This window comes from Oreochromis niloticus, linkage group LG1 (assembly GCF_001858045.2).
Source record: "Oreochromis niloticus isolate F11D_XX linkage group LG1, O_niloticus_UMD_NMBU, whole genome shotgun sequence".
NCBI lineage: Eukaryota > Metazoa > Chordata > Actinopteri > Cichliformes > Cichlidae > Oreochromis > Oreochromis niloticus.
Window position 1 is genome coordinate 23519449 of NC_031965.2, and position 21745 is coordinate 23541193.

A 21745-nucleotide genomic window follows, 5' to 3' on the forward strand; every position below is an offset into this window, starting at 1 on the left:
TGAACAGATGCTAGTTCCACTCGATCAAACAGAGAAAGAAGAGGGCGATCAAAGTGACATTCATGTGGAGTCGGAGAACTTGAAGACGTTAGTAGACAAATCTGCTGCATATGCATTTAGGGATATTTATCATTGAGACAATTAATGAGATGCTCTGTGCTTTAATCTTCAGGACATTTAGTTTAGAATAAAATGTTGGATATTGTGTTAAAGTGCTGAGTCTTGGCTTTAATTTGAGAAGGTGTACCTCAATATTTGAAGAACTGTTGAGGAGGTCCAAAAAAAGTTGTTCGGCTGCTACATGTTTCTTGAACAGCTTGTTATATGTTAATGTATAATAAAACTAGAAAAGGGCAAATAACATGGTAAACTGAATATTTTAAATTTATCAGAACAGAAATTTGCTTTTTTTGTGGATGCAAGAACTAACCTTTTTAAAGAAAATGCTAATGGGGGGGGGGAAACACAGTTGGTTTAAAAACAATGGGATTATAATAGAAAGCTACAGTACTTTAGGCCAGAAAGGTGATAGAAAGTGTACCAGTTAATAGATAGGGGGACTTTCTCACTTACAACCAGCACTGAGTGTTTAGAAGAAAAAGGAACTGGGATATTTTTCAAGATTTTCTCAGCCATCCAGTAAGCACATCCGTAGACCCTCTTGTTCCTGTGGCTTCAAAGACTGAGGGACATAGAAGGAGCTATCTGAGCTGTTTGATGAGCCCACAGCTTACGAGCTTAGTGTCACAGATGAAAGTACACACATGTGCACACATAGTTTAGGCCACTTCGGTGCTTGTGAAGTACAGACTGCCGTGCTTATGATGCTGTACCAAAGCCAGAACCACCCTCTGTGGAAGATGTGAGACACATCCTACAATCTGAGAAGAGGAAAATCCTGTTTGCTTAGAGTTATGAGCCAAAGGCAGATGATTTTGGGTTGCATGTAATTTGTGGTTAATGCCATAATATTTTAATAGACCTCTAAAAATAGACCTGTTAACATTGACAGATTGAACCTCATTCATTTATTAATGAGGTTCAATTTTACACAGATGAAATTTAAAATAAATACATGTTTTTCTGTATGGTTACAGACCAGAATGAATTACTCCCAAAATATAAATCACAGGAGGTGTAGAAACAGTGTGTATCCACAACTGTGCAAATGATGCACAAAAAAGAACTTAAATATTTTTAGCGTACTAACGTGTTATTAATACAAGATAGAGATTCAGATACAGATCAGTGTCAGGTATGGTAGGAGGAGCTGGAGGCCACTGCAGCTGTCATGGAGCAATAAACGGTCACAACCTGGACACTAGTCACTATTCTGTTCATTCATACTATGGCTAATTTAGAATGGCCAGTTAACCTAACCCACACACGTTTTTGGACACGCTAATACAAGACAGAAAGACTCCAATCTGGATTTGAACCCAGGACCTTCTTCCTGTGTGGAAACACTGCTAATTACTACACATCTGTGTTGCCCCTGTTATTAACCCTGATTTTTTTTTTTTTTTAAATGTCAGTGGGTATATTAGTACATATTGGGGCTTGCGTGCATGTGGATGTGTCCTGTTTCTCCCTGAACTCAGCTGTCATCCATTTCCCTTGGAGGAACTCAGCAATTAGCCACTCGACACTATAAACGCTGGTGTTAAGCGGTTTGGTCTCAGTGTGTGGGCCAGCTCTGAGAGTGGTGAGTTGTAGTAGTGTCTTTTACCGGAGTTTTGACTGTCAGATTAGTGGTTCTTTGGAGCTATTAGTGAGCTATTTGCTTTCAACAATGTCTGTTGCAAAGCAAAATTTTTCTCTATTAACTTGTTTGTTAATCTCTTTTCAGTGTATTTTAGTTTGTGGTTATCGTTTATTTGGTGGGTATAGCGGTGTAGTCATCTCTTTCAGCTCTATTCTTTTAAATGAAAACCCTATTTTCATGAACTACTCTTTTTCTTTTCCCAGTTTCTTTTCCCTGTTGTTACTCCCCTCATCCCCAAGGCTTTTCAGGAACTTAATTTGGGGGGTCATCCGGGATAATAATTGCCCTAAGGCTGAACTCTGTTGACCAGTTTACAAATACAGGCATACAAGCCTGTCTGTCTGCTTTCAAGGTGTGCTATGAATACAAAACAGCCTACGAGAATGAGGTAGTGAGGTAGAGATCTAAGTGATCTTAAACTTTAAATGCCTGTCTTTATATTTCAGCTTCAAGCAAAAGTATACACCTATTCTATAAACAGTAAAAATAGTACAGAAATTGCTTGAATTACTAAACAGTTTAAATAGTATCTCTATTAAATCCTTTAAATTAAAACTGAAACAGAAATCAAAATCCAACTGCTGGTATGCACCTGGGGAGAGCAAGTTACTGAAAACATTCATAGGAAATTTAAATAGACCAGCTTGTTGTTGATTGGAGTGTGGAAATGAGCAACCAATCACGGGCTGGAAGACTCCTGCAGGCAGCCAGATCAACGAGTGAATCATCACAGTTCACAAAGCTGCATAGAAGAGAGCCATTAAATGACATCAAGTACTGCAGATGCACACGCTCCAGCCTTTCTCAAGCTCTTCACCCAGTTTTATAAAGTCTGCTCAATGAAGGCATAAAACTCAAAGCCTGAGCAAAACGATAGTGATATATTTTAGACTAATGAGTCTATGTTGTATCTGCCTTGTGGATGCACACAAAGTCAGCTATGTTTGGACTAATACTGTCTTCCAGTCTATTTAGAGTCTACTTGGAGGGCAAACGCACAGTTGTTACCCTAGTAGTGTGGCGTGTGCTGACAAATCTGTGCTCTCTCAGTAAATTGGACGGCCTCGCATTTACCCTTAATCATCCTTTGATTCACCCTCAAGTCACTTCTACCACTCTTACATTCACATGGGCTGTGGAAAGTGTGCCACCAGGGTAACCCAACACTTTAATCCACTGAAGCATTACACCTGGATATACTGATAATAACCATGCCTGATTAAGCAAAAAGAATGACCGAAAATAGATGCAATTTGAAGCAAATTTCAATATATTAATAGTTCAAATATTTCTGTTCTCACTTTATAGTGTCATTAACATAAACAATATATAAAACCTTTATGTACAAAAACCTGAATATACAAAGATACAGGTTACAGGTTCTGATCAGTGATTTAAATTACAGATTTAGACACCGTCTGTTACTAAGTTCAACATCTACAGTTTGTTTCACTGCTAGATTATGATTTTTTTAAGGCAGTTTGACTGACATGGAGTTAGCAGGTGATCACCAAATTACTGACAAGAGCGTAAGAAAACTCATCAAAAAAGGGAGGACACAGCTTGGTACAGATTATGCCCCCTAAACGCCTGTAGAGAAGACTCAGCTGGTATATCATTAGACATAATCAGAAGTGTTTCTCAAAACAAAAGGCCCTGAATAATCTATTAATAAATCAACCAAAAACTTTTTGTCATTTTATACCTTAATCTTATCAAGTAATGGAGAGACTGAAAAGGCAGAATTCCTTTTAAAAGTTTCTTTTGTACTCACAAATTTGCATTTTAAATAATATATTTTTTGAGAATGCACTGCAAATATAAAAAGAACAAATACTGGTTTATATTTCTCATTAACTTTATTTGAGGGTACTCCTATTTTAGAAGTTGGGAAATTAATGACAGCCAAACAATATTCTCAAAATAATATTCCAGTTGTCCCATTTACATACTAGGTTTACATTTCTTTAAATGAATAATGTTTATGTTAATGATGCCCATGCCTCCTGGAGACCATAGCCTGTAGAAGCAATGGGAGTGATATTCCTAAATAGCAAACAGCTATGAAGAAATCATTGGCGAGTATCTCTAGGGTATCCAGTTCCCTCTCTAAGAATTATTACATAACAGCCTCCTCAATGATCTTGCAGCATAATTTCCTCACTAGTTCAACTGGCATTTTGCTGCAGTAACAACAGATGGCAAAACACTGGGTTATATGTACCACTAATTGCTAAACTTGTTGAAGCCTTGTTTGTTAGGAGGCAGCTTTGAGGAAACTGTGACCCTTTTTCAGCAGTGCCCTGTGTTAGATTTATGCAGCTAGCATTTTCACACCTGGCAGCTGTCAAATAAAACCACAGTTTTCTAAAGCAGTCTTCTGAAAAACTCCCCTTGAGCAGTTAGGGAACTACTGCATAGCTCCAGGGCATCTCTACAACAGTTACTGGGCAAACTTTCATAGTTTCTTTTTTTCCCCAGACAGAACTCCATGGCAACTAGGATACAATCAACACCAATTAATATGTGTCAGCGAAGCACAAAATATAAATTATGTAAATATAAATAAACCGACATGCACTAATCAAAATGAAAAATGTAACATATGCACAGCACTCATGTGTTTTTTTGTTCTCACCTCTGGCGTCAGACCATTGTTATCTGTTGTTTGGCTGGAGAGCAGGACATGCGTGAAGCCCTCTTCCTTCCTGACCACAATGTCTCGAAATCGACAATTGCTCTCGTTCTGTCGCACGTTGTACCTGAGCCGCTTGTCAAAAACGTAGCCTTTCTCCTCAGCCAGCTTCCGCTTCACTGAGCTGTGTAGGTGCATCTTCCCATTGGCTAAAGGTGAGCCTGATTCATACAAGAAGTGACAGAACAGGTCAATCTGTCTTCTAGAACATTTTAAAATAATTGACAGCAACTAAAAGAAAAAAAAATCTGTTACAGTTGGCTATTGCAATTATTGCTATTGCAATTACAAAGTGCTTCCAAATCCAAGTTTAAGCGTGAAATATATTCTTTTAGAAAGAGCATTTAAAAAAGGGGACTTTGATTTGCACAGTAAATATTAGTTTGGTTAGACTGCGGACCTTTTAAAAGCGTCAGCTGAGACTGAAGAAGTGACTTGGATGAGTGACGAAATGTTTCTTCCACTGAAAACATTACGTTCAGATGATCATATTCAACTTTTTGGGATTTCCTTATCTGGATGATTGAGCAAGCATCAAGATACAGTAGTTCATCTTTTGGATTGGATCACATGGGCCAGCCTTTGCTCCCCATGTGTGAGTGAGCCTTGGCCACCCATGACCCTATCATTGGTTCACCACAGTTTCGTTCTTGGATCGCTTTTCTTGCATTTTGACCACTGCAGACTGGGAAAACCCCATAAGAGCTGCAGTTTTAGAGAATCTCTGACCCAGTTAGTCTAACAATCACAATATGGCCTTTCTCAGCCTCGCTCAAATGCTTACACTTGCCCATTTTTCTTGTTTCTAACACATCAACTTTGAGGAGAAAATATTCACTTGCTCCCTAATATATCTCACCCACTAACAGCTACCATGATGAAGAGATAATGAGTGTTATTCACTTCACCTGTCAGCAGCCACAATATTCTGCCTGATCAGTGTATTTGAAATCTGGAGTACACCCAACCCTTCCTTACAGCAAATTATCTTTGCTGCCACAGTGTGGCCTGAGTCTTTTTCATGTCACAGTGTTGAACAAATCCAGCAAAGTTACTCCAACTTTGTGTTTAGCCTAGTTTTACTACATTTCTTTATACTATAATATTATTTCTTAATACTTAAAGCTGAAAGCCGAAGAAAAAAAAAAAAAAAAAACCTTCCATAGTCCATATACAGAAGTCTAGAAAATATTATATTGTCGGGACTCAAAAAAAAGAATTTTTTTCAGTAATGCGTTTTGTTTTGGTTTTTTTTAGCCTGAATAATTTTATACTAGCAATGATTTTAATTACTTTTGGATTTCTTAGTCATTCCAATGCTATTATGCTATGTGGACAATTACACCTACTTTTACATATACATGTGTCATCTAAGGGTATTCTCTCTGCACGATATCACAACTCTTGGTGTGATTCAATGAATTTCAACTTGATTGCATTAACATTTCAACCTTGAAAATTGGCCACAGTTATATTTACATGCAATCTCATGTTCACATTTGAAAAGCAATCAATGTAATTTTCAGGCCTTGTCACACAAAGGAGCATTAACGTACAGGAGCAGTGTAATATCTAATGCACAGAAATCACTGATACATCTGCACTGAGTAAGAAAAAATAATGTCCAAGAGGGTCGAGTACCACATTCTCAGCTGTAGACTTTTACGAGGTAAATGATTAAAGGCAGAAAGAAAAATGAGTCAGACAAAGCACATGTTCCTCATCTAAGAACATCTAGTGATGCTGTTGTAAACAATAACCAAAATAAATCAGAAATTACTCAGGCACACAGAGTCTTTTTACTAGAACAAATGGTGTGATGCTTTTCCAGCCAATTTTATGACTGATAAAAATATGGAGACAAAAGTCTGGTCCTTAAACAATAAAGTTCATGTTGACTGAAGAAAAAAGTAAAGTATATCTTGCCTGAAAATATAAGAATGCACTTTTAAATAATCATCATACATTGGGGATTTGTTTCTTTAATTAACACAATCTGAATAGTGACTTAATTTAAAGAGCTAATTTCATTTAATTTTTACAGCAAGCTTGAAAACAAGACTAACATGTAGGTACTGTGGGGGGTTTTTTGGGTGCCAGTTTTGAAATGGTGTCATCACCTTAATTGGGTCCATTATTGTTTGGACAATGACTTTTTTTGTAATTTTGACTCTGTGCACCACCACAGCAGATTTTAAATGAACAAAAAAGATGTGATTGAAGTGCAGGCTGTCATCTATTATTCAAAATGATTAACTAAATTATTACATACATTGTTTAGTGTCTTCATTTTCAGAGACTTGGAAGTAATTCAACAAGCTGACATCATTTTAAATATTATGATTTTTTTTAAATATTTTACTTATATTTTTACTTGTATGTAAAATCTTGCAGTCAATGACTACTGCAAGGCTAGAACTCCTGCAGTTCATGAAATGCTGTGTTTCCTCTCTTGAGATGCTCTTCCAGGCGACTGCAGCTGTCTTCAGTTTCTGCTTGTTTATTTGTCTTTCTGTATTCAATTTTGCCTTCAGTAACAGAAAGGCTGCTCTACTACATTGAGATCAGGTGACTAACTTGGCCACTGAAGACTATCCAATTTCTTTACCTTGAGAAACTCCTGGGTTGCTTTGCTAGTATGCTTTATTATCCATTTGCACTGTGAAGGGCCAAAGTGTTTTGCAGCACATGGCTGAATTCAAGCAGAGTAGAGCCCCATGCATGATGTGACTACTTCCATCAGAAGTAATATTATCAATAAACACTAGTGATCCGAGTGGTTTACAACACACTTACACAGCCAGGCTTTCTTTGCATTAGCTGGCCTGACTTAAAACCCCAGTTAGAAATAACAGCTATTATGATGGCGGTTGTCAGCTTTCTCCACTAAGGCCAGCTTCCTGCCTTATGCTTTATGCGTGTTCACTTTAAAGTTAAAAAAAGGGCATTTCACAGGTCATATGACTTCTTTCCCTCAAAAGTGATCCCTATGAGTGCCACCTACTCCAGTCACAGACAGATGATAAGGATGGTGATAAAACAGTAATTAAAACTCTATAAAGAACAGTGGCGGGCTCAGCTGCAGGGGAGGGGTGGAGCAGTGGGTACAGAGGGCAGTGCTAGGGGAGGCTGGATATCAGCTGGCATTCATTAATTCCATCATGTCTCCCCTATTTTATTTTACAGCACTATTCACCAAGTGACACGGTGTGACTCGGGTCATATCTTCACAAGAACATAAAAAGAAAAAAAAAAAAAAAAAAAACAGAACAGTGAAATGCAACACTTAAACAAATAAAGAGATTAACGCTACTGAAAATTGTTATTTTGGTGATCTAGCACAAAGAGCAATAAAATAAACATTTTAGTTCAAGTTAATTATTTTTATTGCTGAGTGCTGCTGTTCTAAGGTGACAGCTGCACATTAGGGCTCCGAAACTTTAAACCGAAACATTTAAACATTCACATCTCCTGTCTAATATCTAATAAAGGAAAATGGGAATCACTTTAATTTGTTGGCAGATAAAAAAGTGAAATTAATTTTACTGATTGAATAGGTATTCTTCGTGAGAGTTCTGTGTTCTAATAGCTGCAATTCCAGCAGAGCAAGCGATACTTTAATCTACCGGTAACATTTATATATTTTATGCATCAGCAAATCAATACACAGACATTCCTGTGACAATATGATGGACAGTTTGCGCTTCATTCAGTGGTTTTAGTAAGGTACAGCCTTACCACTTGCACATGCAAAAATTATATTTCCCTGGCAGAGAATCTGTAAGTTATTACAGTGATCTAGGCAGGTAAAAAGACACTTCAGAACACTCTGACTTTAACCTGAGCATAACTCTAACCTATTAATCTTGCATTATAGTACATTCCTCTGGTTCCAATTCCTCTGGTTCTCGAGCAGGTCTATGTACCTGCTCTTGACTTGGCTAGATACTGAAAAAGTTTTCTCCTAACCAATTCTGCAATCATCCACTAGTGTTGAGCACTTGAAAAGAAGGCAACTGGATTTCTTTTGGTAAAAAGAGGTCCAACACTCAAAGAAGTCCACCTGTCTTCTTTACAACGTCTCAAGACTACCATGACGTGGATGACTGAGAACCTAAACAGATATCATAAGACGTGAACAATGGATATAAAACAATACAGCTTGAGTGAAGCAACTGCAGGGACACCTGACTGTGATTAGTTGTTTGGATAGTTTGGATCCCACATAAGAACTGATCCAGTCTAGAACTAACAATTTCAGAAATGATCTGTGCAAAAAAGTGACATCTTTACAGGGACATGTTTGACTTCAACGGGTTAATGGGTGGAGCACAGGATTTTGGATGAGGTGAGCAGGGCAGTCTTTTGAGGCTTATGAGATTAGGATCTATAATAGCTCCCAGGGTGATGGCCATTAGGATGGGTTGGTGCTGCAGCCCTACCATCCTCATAAATAAATGACAGACTTTTATAAAGTATCACAATCACTTGTTAAATTAGGATGCTTTGAAATTAATGAGCAACTGAGAAATTGAATTGAATTGATATTTTGTGGATCATACCATGACAATGATGTCATCATATCCAAAAGCAATAGAAATTCAGTTTGCAACTGGATGCTAAACAAAATAAAATCACAGAAATTTAGGCTTATCAGAAAAATTGTATCCACAAAAAGCAAGAAGAGGGCTTAGTTTGACTTAAGCTGATTTAAAAGAAAATAGAAAATTGTTTACATTTTACCTCAGAATTGTGTTATTGTGTTTATTTATGAAGTAATTTAAACAAAATCAAACCAAATGATCTGTTTTATATGGGGTAAATATGGTTTACATGTTTTTGGCATATTTATTCTACAGTCATTTTGTTCAGGGCCACTGAATGAAAAGACAATATAAAGCCTTACATAGCATGTTTCATGACTGTAAAGCCAGTAGATACTCACAGTTAAGCAAGCACATGACGCAAGTGGCCATAAAGCTAGTATCTTTATATCAGAAAATTAAAAACATCCTCTGAACTAAAAGCAAAATGGAAACACTCAACCTACAACTATGTACTAGTATGCTTAGTTATTCAGCTCTTTTCTCTGATTTTCTGTTAAAACAGATCAAGATGACTTTTTAAAAACACAATTAATGATTAACTACAGTGGTTGAGGCACTGGACTGTGACCCAGGAGCGAAATTCAAAGGTGTTATCAGCCGCTCCAGCACGAAAGAACCACAGTAGGTATGTGAGACGACTGTGGTACTGTGGTAACATTAAAATATATGAATAAATAGCTTCTACTACTGCCACTATTACTTCTACTACAGGTTACTGGTTATTGTCACGGTGTAGTAAGTGTTATGGGTGAGGTGGAAAAATATAATAAATCATCCTTATCTATATACAAGCCACTACAGGACATGGTGTTGTGATAATACAAAAAAGCTATGCTCAAATCTGGATTAATTTTACATTTACAGTCGTTGTCAGAAATTTATGTACACTTATCATGGGTGTGATTATTGTGGTAATTCTGGGCTTTTAATTATTTGAACTTTATTTATTTTTGGTGGAATTATTGTACGCCACACTTCCTTAAAGAGGTAGTAAGTAAAATCCAGGTACAGTGGACACTGTAGGACAAATAACTATGGCAGAGATCTGTCAATGTCTCCACGTTTATTTAGTCTGGAGGAGGTTTTAAAACTTTGTGAACTGAGTCGACGAGTCAGTGACGCTCACTTCTATCCAATGACAGTGATACTGAGGTGAGGTGTTGAGGATATTCTGAACTTCTCTGTTGGTGAGGGCTGTTGTTTTTGCCAGGGAAACTAAGTGAATTAATGGTCATACGATGTGAGAATGTAATCAAACTGTTTATCAGAGGGAAAGTGTGATTTTTAGGACACTCAAGCCTCATATTATCTAGCATAAGGTTAACAAGCTGTTGCTGCTGTTTAGTCGGCTTGTTGTCAGCTGTGCACAGGACAGTAGCAAGTCTAATCTGCTGACAAAAATTAATGGCAACACTTTTGGGAATAAATAAACATGTTTATGCACATTTTTTGTGTTAAAACCCCGACTTCAGTTCAGGAGATGAGAGTTGATGTGAGGAGGAATAGGATGGGGTGGAAATGAGAGAAGCCAGTGGTTGAGGATACAGATGAAGAGGAGGAAAATTACATTATGAGAAAAATGCAAAAATGTTAAATACTCATAAATAGTTTGAAAGGGTTAATTATGATCTTTACATTAAATGTAACACTTAAGGCATGCAGCCAGTCTTTAGCCACACAAATAAAACGTGATTAGGCAGAACAGCAGTGTTCATCTTGGCCACTGTATTCCAGATGGCACGGCAATATGGTGGCTTACAGAAACCAGCACCCACTCCTACGCATCTTTAATAGATTAATTCTAAGTTCATGAGAATGCATTGCACAAGTTGTTGAAAGATGTAATTACACAGCAATAAATCTATATTTATGAGCAAAACCTTTTTCTATAAAAAAAATAAAAAATTCTTACTGTACCTTTAATAAATTTTAAAAACAAGAATTAGGAGCACAGGTTTGAATGGGCATGCATAAGGACAACAATCGCATTTCTATAACAATATATGCCTCAAAAATCCAGCATCACATCATCTTAGTTTACCATACTATCTGCTTTTCTTAATAACTTACCTAGTTCAGTAGTAAACTGCTGTCCGCTGGCTTCCATATGTCCTAGTTCTCCATCCACCCTGTCTGAGGGTGGTCGTTGTGACCTTGCTGCAGTCCTGTACATGAGAGAGTCCATCTCTCCATTCTGGAGTCCATTATGAGGAACCCTCAATGATGGGACAAAGGGAGGTCCGCCTGGTGGAGGAGCTTTAAATGTCATGGCTTTGCTCATTCTGTCCCCTAAAGCATGTTTTCCAGGTCCTACACCCACTTTCTTCTGCTTTTGAGTGGGTCCTGATCCTCCACTTCCAATCCCCGGAACAGTCCCTACTCTCACCCCCACAGTTGAGCCACTAGTCCTTTTCTTTTTTCGAACTTCAGATCTAGCTCTTGAGTCATCCGTTGCAGAAAGGTGGCTAGGGATGAAGGGCTCTCCACGGTTTTTGGGAACTTTAGGCCGTTTGTGTGAGTGCAGTCTTGAGCTATTGAACTGATCAATAAATTCTTCACAGTGTAGTAGATGGTGTTCTGGCTCCCAGGTGTCCTCTTTACTTCCATAGCCTTTCCACCTAATTAGATACTCCCACTTACCCTTCTTATTCCGCCTCTTATCCACGATCTGCTCCACCTTTAAAAAAAGTACAACATAGAAGAACAGATTATTAGACAATATTCTAATGACAAAAATTATCACAAAACACTTAATGCATTTGTGTTTGAGTCTTTAACCCCGCTTTTATTTCCACTATTTAGTCACAAGTATGACATAGGGGTGTTAAAGATTCTCTGAGTTCACAGTTCAGATAGTACCTCAGCACCACCTCCCAGTTTCTTCTGGGAACCCATTTGAGTTATGCAGCAGCCTAACTTAAAAGCAACGCACTCAGCTAAAGCTAGAGAGACAGATGATAGACAGTACATTAAAAAACTAAATAAAATAAAAATGGTTGTTGGCACCATCGTGTCACACATTCTGTTCTGAAGCCTAAACTTCAGCCATCATCACTTCATAGTCTTGAAACTGGATGTGACAAGTGGAGACTTGATCTGACTGAAGGAATGAAGGTTACTGCATGCTCACATGGTAGCAACTTGTCACTCTGGACTATCTTCTCCACAGACTTAGTATAGCAGCTTCTTTTTTGGCACCTAGATGAATATCCTTCTGCAGGACTACAACTTAAATGAATAACAAAGCAACATGTAGCATGCAGTGTCTGTGTCTTAGCAGATTCGACCGTAGTTATCATATTGAAAACTTTAGGTGACTCCTTTTTCAATTTATTATGATCACAACATTTTCAGAAAACTTGGCCTTTGACCTTGAGGTAACTGGGATTCAAACTTTTTAGACACATTGACACATATGATATTGATTTGAAAATCTGAAGTGACTTCTTAATTTATTGCATTCACAAGATTTTCAGAAAACTTGACCTCTAACCTTTAACCTTGAGGTTGAGATCACTGAGATCCAATTTTGTCTGAGGTTTTTAGCAATAAAAATCCTAAATCGCCTCATTCTTGCATTCACAAACGTAGGTGTCCACACCGCCTGAACACCCACCCACTGGTTGTGGTTACGACAATACCTAATCAGCTTTAAAGTTAAGTAAAAATTAAAAATTAAATATTGCTTGCAGCCAAAACTAAAAATAGCAGGAATAAAATTGATTCCAAAACCACCTTTTTTTCTTACTGATATTCATCAAGGAAACAAAGGATTCAGAAGGGATCTTCTAGGAATGTTGTGTTATTTTCAGAGAACTAATTGTTCAGCAGACTGATTTCATACCTGTTGATCACTTGAACATAACCTGCGCCATATATTAGGTTTGGTCTTCAGCATAATTTACCATGTACCCAAGCAAAAACCACCTATGTAGCACTGAAAACTTAGCGTTAACTCTGAAGTTACCGGCTAACTAATAAATCACAGTTCTTAAGAGGGTTCAAACCCATCTAAGACTAAAGTCAAGAGTTGACTTCCCGGTTAAATAAATTCCTATTTCACAGTACAGGCCTCTGGTAATGCTTGATATTGGGCTAAAACCTGGTTTATCATGAAAATAACAAACAGCAGAACTGTTTTACTTAAATTAAAAAATATATATATTTATTGTCTACATTCAAAACGCAATCTGTACCAGGTAAATTTGATTCATCTTTGTGGCTTACTTATTTTAATTTATCTTAAAGTGTCTGAGTTCCTTTATATGATTTTATGCTGATGGAAAGAGGGTTTTTGTGAAAGTGTGTGCCGCACTTTTGGATAAACTTGATGATGATGCACCTTCAGAGGTCTGATTCTGTGTCATTTACCAGATTTGCACATAACTAAAATCAAAAGCTAATGGGTACACTGAAGTGCCTGACCACATTTAGTATGTTTTCCAGAAGATGATCCCTTATAATCTGAAACATTGCCAAGGAGTGCCAGATCGTTTAAAAAAGAGAAACATTGTGTGACATGTGTCAAGTTCAAGATAAGAGCTAACTCCCTGTGGAAGAAAGATAAGAACCAGGGTGAAGCCAAGATGAGCTGCAGGCTGTTTTCATGATGAAACCTTAAAAATGGGCTTTTTGAAGCCAAACACCAGACGAGCCAGTGTATTTTATAATTCTATAGAGAACAGATGAGGACAGGTGGCACATGGGCAAAAGAAGAAACCTTTACATTTAATTGGAAATCAGTTATTTGAGAAAAATACCAAGGTGTGTATAATTGGTCTTGGCAGGAGTCTAAAATCGAAGTGCTTCTGAAGTCATTGTTACAAACTGAATAAATCAGGAGTAACAAAATAGAAATTCAACTGGTACAAAGCAAACACACACATCACATAATTTCTTTCTGACACTCAGACAAGCAAATATCTCAGATTTAATTAAAAAAACTGGCTATAGTGAATAGTTGTCATTCGTTTTTAATCAAAACCATGGATACAAGTAAGTTATTGTTGCATAAACAATACAAAGTCCATGGTATTCTTAGTGTGGAATCATGATTGTGGTATACACAATGTGTGACTAATCACTTCAATAATGAAACGACTCATTAATTTGCACTTCAATTTGACTGCATTCAACTTGATTCGCAAAGGTGTTGATTAGACTGAAGGTGAAATTACAAGTCAATAGAGACTTTCACATGAAAGAAAAAAAATAGAACATTTATTTAATTTATGCAACATGATATTTATATAAATTTATGTAAATAAATGCTATGTTAAATTACATTTATGTATTTTGTTACATTTATGTAACTTCTAATGGTTTTCACTTTGGAATTTTTCTAAAAGAAAACACACAATATCTAACAAAACTAAACCTAGAATGGCAACAAAATGTCACCGCCAGACAAAACTAAGGGCCTCACTCTCTGTCTGATCCATCGGTCCATCGCAAACAGCCACATGCACATTATCACATCACAGAGAATACAAAACACCCATAATAACCACATCACACCAAAACCAAGTCAAACATACACAACAAACTGAAACATCCCAGTAAAATCTGTCACTAATGGCATTTTTCAAAACATACAAATAAACACAGGCTCCACTGTTGATACACTGAAGGCTCAATTATGTGGAGCATCAAAAGGTTGATGAGATTTCATAATAATCACTGCCAGATGTGAGAGTACAGTCATGCTAAAAAGAAAAAAAAGTAGAAAAAAATAGTACATCCTCAGGTATCATGTGAGGATCTTGGAGTTTTACAGCAGTCGAGTTGCTCTTAAAACAAATGTTAAGTTTAGCTTTTGTGTCTTTTACTGCCAATGACAAGAAAAAACAAAAGACAAAAAGAATATATGAAATAAATATCCATATGACTTCTTCTGAAGAAACAGGTTTTGAGTCATGAGACCCGTGTTAATCGGCTGGGAGGTTTTATCAGAGGCTTCAGTATAGCTTTGGTAATAACTGCTCATCATGTTCTCAGATGTGCTGTGCACATTAACAGAAGTAAACAGCCTTTGATGGGTGAGCTGCAGGGGTGGCAGCGAAATGAACAGATGATTAGGTTGCTTACAGTCTAAGATAATGTCAGAGTTAGCAGCCAAGCAGAGAGATACATGCAGAGAGGAGAAAGAAGGATAAAACCTCAACATGGTGTGCACTTGCATACACAAAAGGAGAGGTTTAAAACTTGATGCTGAAGCATCTGCTACAGAGAATGACTTCATGTGTGGCATCAACGTGCAATGTTGAAACAATGTCCTTGCAAGAAAACTGGGTCTACATTAGGTTGTCAAATTTTTCTTGGGATGGCACCATTTTATTGTTAAACTTGTGCCAACACTATAATTTCCTGCTCATTTTTAAAGAGACTTGTGCCTACAGTAAAAAAAAAAAAAAAGTCTAAACAAACAAATGATGAATAAATCTCTACCTCATGCTCTTTTCAATTGGAAAAAAATAACAAAATGTGCACTGCTGCCACAATCTGGGAAGTGGGATAGACAAAAAAAGAAGAAGTCTAACAAGATAAAAACACAATTTCAGCTAAGATTTACTAAAAAAAAACTGGGACCATGATCAAAATGTCATTTGACACCATCAACATAAATTTAATTCATGACTAGTGTATATTATGTTCACCAATATCAGCATAAAATGAATGATTATTGAGAAATTTAAGGTACTCCAACCACCATTGGAGAATTGGAAATTTTTAGTTTTTTCATTTCAAATGAAATAATTGAGAGCAGTCCAGTAAACACATTTCACAAATCACTACAAAAATGCTTCAGAGTTAATCTAGATAAAGATTTTATTTTCAAATTTAATGGTTTTACCAAACACTGAACTCAACCTGCTAAGACAGGAAAGCTGAGCACATCCAAACAAATCATCCCACTGAAATGGACATCTAAGCTACACCAACAACCTACAGTGTAAACAACATCCCCTGAAGGCATCATTTCCACAGCAACTTCAGTTGAAACATATGACACTGATCTCATTTAGGAAAAGCAGAAATTGGGGCTGCCTCGGAGCAAAGCTTCTTAGCGGACAAGTAGTCCAAGCAGGAGTTTAAACAGTTTTTAACTGCATTATGTGTAATTAAATTTTAATTATAGGTTTGGGAGCTATCATAAAATTAATTGGAGTTCCATGGCTGCGAAAAAAATATTGTAAGTAGCAATGTTTACACTGTACTATATTAAAGAGACTTATAAAAGCATAATAATAAAACTCAAAGGAGGTGCTCAATCCAATTCTTTTGGTTAGTGCGATTGATGTCTGGGATTAAAAAAAAAAAAGATCGGTTCAGTTTGATTATTTATTAATTCAAGTAAATGACAAATATGTCCATGGACAGTGTGCTACCACTGTCCCAGAGAATGCCATAAAAAAGTCCTGCTTTTCCTCTACAGGAAGGCATGCACATGTGTGAAAGAGAAAGGGAATGAGAAGAGTTGAGATGCTGAGACAAACTGATGCGTACTCAGGCTCAGATTGTTAAGGGCAGTGTTAGCACGGCAGGCAGTGAGGAGGGACATTCATGCTCAAACTTGGAATGAAGCAACCGTGCCTAGTGTGAGCACACCCTAACATACATTTTCACAGGTGCACAGACAAAATAAGCTCACTGCCAACAGCAAAGGCAAAAGAAGTAAAGATCCTGAATGTTCTACAACAACCAGCAAGGAGGCTGACTATCCAACACAAGCGTTTGTGTCCAGAGGTGATGGTAACTGATGATTCACGGTATCATCTGATCAAAATAGACGTCAATCAAATTCCTGATAGCAGCATATTTTTTTCGCCATGAGCAAATGAATGTTTTCTTGCCTTGCCACCATCCACTTACCAAAGGATAATGGGGCTTTGTTCTAGTAGTTTATAGTTACAGCTATCCAATCACCATGCAAACCACGGACTGGTTTTAAAAGAATGAAAAAACAAAACGAAAAACTTATTTTTCCTTCTATTTCACCATGATCATAACCCCTTTTCTTGCTGACGCTTACCGAGTTTGTTTACAGGTCATTGTTGAATTTCAAACCAACACTTGAGATAGTTTTCTGTTCTCTCTCTCCATCTCTCTCTCACTCTTGTACATAGACTCACTTCTGAATTTCGACCCGTGTTAGAGGAAAACCCAGAGACTCAAGGAATTCAAACAACCCACTCAGCTTCAAAATCCTTTGTCTGCTATGCTTATAATGACCGCCCATCTCCAAAGGTCTGTGCACTACCGTTCTTCTCCCTTTTGTCTTGCATGCATAAACACACATCCATGCACACGTGCAGTCTTTTAGTAAGTGGTGCTAAAAGTCCTACAATGTCTTAACTTGACAGGGCCAAGGACTAGGAATGTCTGGTTAGTGATGAAGATTGACTAAACGATTGAACAGCTGAGATCCATGAGAGCCTGGATGAGGATCAATTTCCAAAGTCTTAAGGAAAGTTAGACACGCCCACCCAGCAGAGTGACAATACCTGATCAGCCTTTTATGGCCGTGGGGTAAAAATGAAATATTGCTTGGAACCAAAACAAAAAATAGCAGGAATAAAATTGATTCCAAAACTCAATTTTTCGTATTGATATTCATCACAGAAAGACAAAGGATTCAGAAGTAATATTCCAGGAATGGTGATGCTCCGGGGTTTTTAATAGATACTATAAGTGTATCATTTTCCTTGAGTTATCATGTTCACAAAGTTGGGTGGTCCACACTCCTGTCCGCCTGCCCTGCAGGGTGACAACAACACCCCATCAGCCTTTTACGGATGAGGGGTGAAAAGAATGAACATATTACCCAGTCCTTTCACGCTTCATTGCCTCCCTGTCTTTTTTAGAATTGAATTTAAGATTTTATTGCTTACTTTTAAAACTTTTAAATGGACTGGCCCCTTTGTATCTATCTGAGCTGCTTCACATTCATTCACCTGTAAGAGCTCTTTCAACTAACCAGTTGCTTTTATACACATGCTCTTAAAACTAGATTAAAAAACAGAGATGACTGTGCTTTTGCAGCAGCAGCAACAAACCTACAAATCTAACCTCTCATCAGCAGTGCTAGATGTTACAGGCAATTAAGCTTTATTAAAAAGCCAGTTATTCTCCTTGGCATTTGGCTGCAGTGTGACATAATTTTAGAAGATTGCATTGCATGGTTTGCTTTTATTTTATTTTAATGTTGTGTATTCTGCTCTGTTTTAATGGATACTTATATATTTTCAATGTAAAACAATTTAGTGAACTCTATTGTTTTAAGTCTACTATATAAATAAATATTACTTTAACATTAACTGCAACTGCTAGTTTCTCTTTATCAGCACAAACATTGTCTTATATGTTGTTTGACAGCGTTCTCCAGACTGACAAATAATCATTGGATCACTGATTTAAACAACTGAACTTAAGTAAAAGTTATTTGGATGTGTTACCACTTTGCCAAGGTCTGGAAAAAAAAAGGCCCAAACTCTCACCCTCAGATAAGATGAAATTGGTTATGATGTTCAGGAACAACCCAGGAACTACCAACTGTCAAGCCTGTCATAAACTGGAAACTGGAGGAACACCATCATCACTGTTCACAGTAAAGTGAGTTTGCCAACCAAGAAAGAATCACTGACTGTGATTTGCAGCTGCCCACATGAATATGACAAATGCATTCTGGGTGAAAATTTGATGGACAAAAAAGATAAAGATTGTCATTGTGGCCAAATGGCTCAAACGTTATTTTTGAACTGCTAAAGTTGACGCTTTTAGAGCTAAGAACACTGTAACAACTGTTAAGCACAGTAGTGGTAGCATCATGTTCAGGCTATGTTGGTGTCGGTGGTACTGATACATTGCCCAAGTGGATGGAATAATAAAGGAGGAAGAGTAGTTAGAAATTCTTCAACTTCATGTCAAAACGGGGGTTCAAACTTGGACACTGGGAGCTCCAACAGGACAATGTATCAAAATTATTAGTTGAGCTGTATATATACATTTGAGCCAATGTGTATCATTTAGACCCTGTGTGGAATAAAAATGAATTCCAACTTGTGTTCCAAGTTCTTGTTTTTTAAAGTAATTCAAGATGTATGTTGGACGCTGGAAAAACTGTTCAAAGGAATCATTAAAAGCCAATACCTCTGACCACTACAAATACACTGTATGTGCGTTTTTTCTCATCTTGCTAACCACCCACAGTGCTTAACCCGCAACCCCAATTTTAGGCTTTGGTATGTTGCCCAAGAACTTTTACACAAGCCGGAGATCAAAAGTCAATTCACTGTAGTTTCCTATTTAGCAGAAAACATTTAGCCTTCTAAAAGCTTTTCAATCCCATAAACCACTATTATGGCATTGAAAGTTTGATATGACCTGATTATGTACAATGCATATGCACATCTTGTGTTGCCATTGCACCATATGTTGTGAAATATATTCAAACCATAGCCACAAGCCCTAAACATAATCCAAAAATGAGGCACATTTGTCAAATTTTATATTTTTGTTGATTTCTAAAAAGGAAAGGAACAGATACACTCTCTACAGCTCAGATTCTGAAAATGGCTTTGAATGCATACAAGATAAATAGATGCACAACTATGGGGAATATTAGAACATTTTTGCATGCGGTCTGAAGTTCTGAAATAATGAGGCTGCCTTAGATGCAGAGCATGTTAAAAAATCTATCAACAAATTTTGAATAATGTTACAGTCAAGAGACAATAGGGGCCATTTTTATAGTGTTGGATCACTGTCATGAAAAGCCTCTTTTTAGTTTTCTTGTCTTGACTGACTATTTTATGGAACCCATTTTTCTCTGTAGGTTCAGTCTTTCTTTTCACACTAGCACTCACAGCACTAAAACAGAATTTCCAACCCCATGCTAACAGTTGGCAATGTGTTCTTTTTAACAAATACTGCTCCATTTTTCTCTAAACAAATGGCTAAAATTGAATGGTGGCTAGTCTTTTTAATCCATCTCTCCAGGGCACTTGATTACAAAATTATTTAGGCTTATCCAGCAGTTGCACTGAATATTGTAGTCAATCACTCTTTTGAAGAGGTCACAGATGACTTTCCCATGTAGACCCCGTCTATTCTTTAATACGACACAGTAACCAGTACATCGCCTAATGAAGCTATTTGTCTGCTTGGAGGGGGTTTCCTCCAAGCAGACATGAAGCTTTATCTGAACTGTCTTTGCGCTCCATATCTTCTTTTTATATCCACAGTTCTCCTTAGCTCCCCTTTCCAAATTACATGTCAGATAATAGAAACTGCAAGCTAGAGAAACATATTTTTACAGCCTTTGTCTGATTTTAAAGCATCATTTAGCTTTAATGTCAAATTCTCTCCTTTGCTTTGTGAACCCTGTGGTCACTGGATGTTACAAATTTGGAAGAATTAAAAGAAAGATCAAACTCTAGAAATGGCTTTAACTGAAAATTTCTAATGACAGTTTTTTAAACCTTAGGAGCAGTAACTGGTTAGGATTTGCTAAAGCTTCATCACAAGCTTTAGCAAAGTGATGAAGTTCTAAGCCCATAAAATCAAGGAGAAAAGGTGGCTGGTTTGCATTGCTTATTAATGTTCCCAGCTTTACAATACCGTCACTAGATTTAGTGACTTTTCATATTTCTTTGGTGAGACTGCCCTGAAAGTAGCACTTATCAAAAAAAAAAAAAAAAAAAAAAAAAAAGGAATTGTTTCCATTGCAATGTTTCCCCTCTACCATCTTCAAAAGGGATAGAAGGCTGCACCCAGATGGAGTCTGTACATGATGAGAGACCCCCCCCCCCCCAAAAAAAATAGACATTCAGTTGCCTCTAATTCTCCCTCTAAGTGATCATCTACCCATCCATTTTCTTGACTGGTTAACCAACCCAGCACTGCAACCCACAACCTCCTTGCAGTCACCGTCACCCTCTAAGTGATCACTTTACATATAATAGCCAAAATCAAAGTACATGCAATATCCTGTATGTGGTAATGTAAAAATGTAACAGTTATTGGCCAGCAGTGGGCAACTCCTCTGGCCGCAAAATGTGAGTCTAGTTGTATAGAGGTCGATATGAAAATGAACTTTGGCCTCAGTAAACACTTTCCTGATGAGTTTATGGTCTCAATCACTAGATCATGTTTTACTGAATACAACATTCGGTTCATTATGTAAATTATACTTACCAATCACTTTGTTAGCTGCACCTGTTTAAATGCTTGTTAATGGAAATATCTGCAATGGCAGCAATTCGATGCATTTAAGCATGTAGACTTGATCAAGAAGACCTGCTTAAGTTCAAACCCAGAATCAGAATGAGGATGAAAGGTGATTTAAGTGACTTGTTGCATTGGTTGTTGGGGCGATCATGGCTCAAGAGTTGGCAGTTTGTCTTGTAATCGGAAGGTTGACGGTTCAAACCCCGACTTGGACAGTCTCGGTCGTTGTGTCCTTGGGCAAGACACTTTACCCGTTGCCTACTGGTGAAGGTCGGAGGGCCCGGTGGCGCCAGTGTCCGGCAGCCTCGCCTCTGTCAGTGAGCCCTGGGCGGCTGTGGCTACAATGTAGCTTGCCATCACCAGTGTGTGAATGGGTGGATGACTGAACGTGTAAAGCACTTTGTAGTCCTTAGGGACTAAGTAAAGCGCTATACAAATACAGGCCATTTA

The 21745-nt window shown here is 37.5% G+C and overlaps 1 protein-coding gene across 1 annotated transcript in view; it reads right to left on the reverse strand.

The window, feature by feature from the left end:
• The window catches only part of LOC100700991 (chromodomain Y like 2), a 48276-nt gene that overhangs the window by 5038 nt on the left and 21493 nt on the right, over window positions 1-21745 (reverse strand). The window contains exons 2-3 of the mRNA XM_005467135.4: window positions 11138-11744; window positions 4404-4621 (exon numbers count right to left, since the gene is read on the reverse strand). Of these exons, the coding sequence (XP_005467192.1) occupies window positions 4404-4621; window positions 11138-11744 (825 nt within the window). The remainder of the gene's footprint in view (window positions 1-4403; window positions 4622-11137; window positions 11745-21745) is intronic.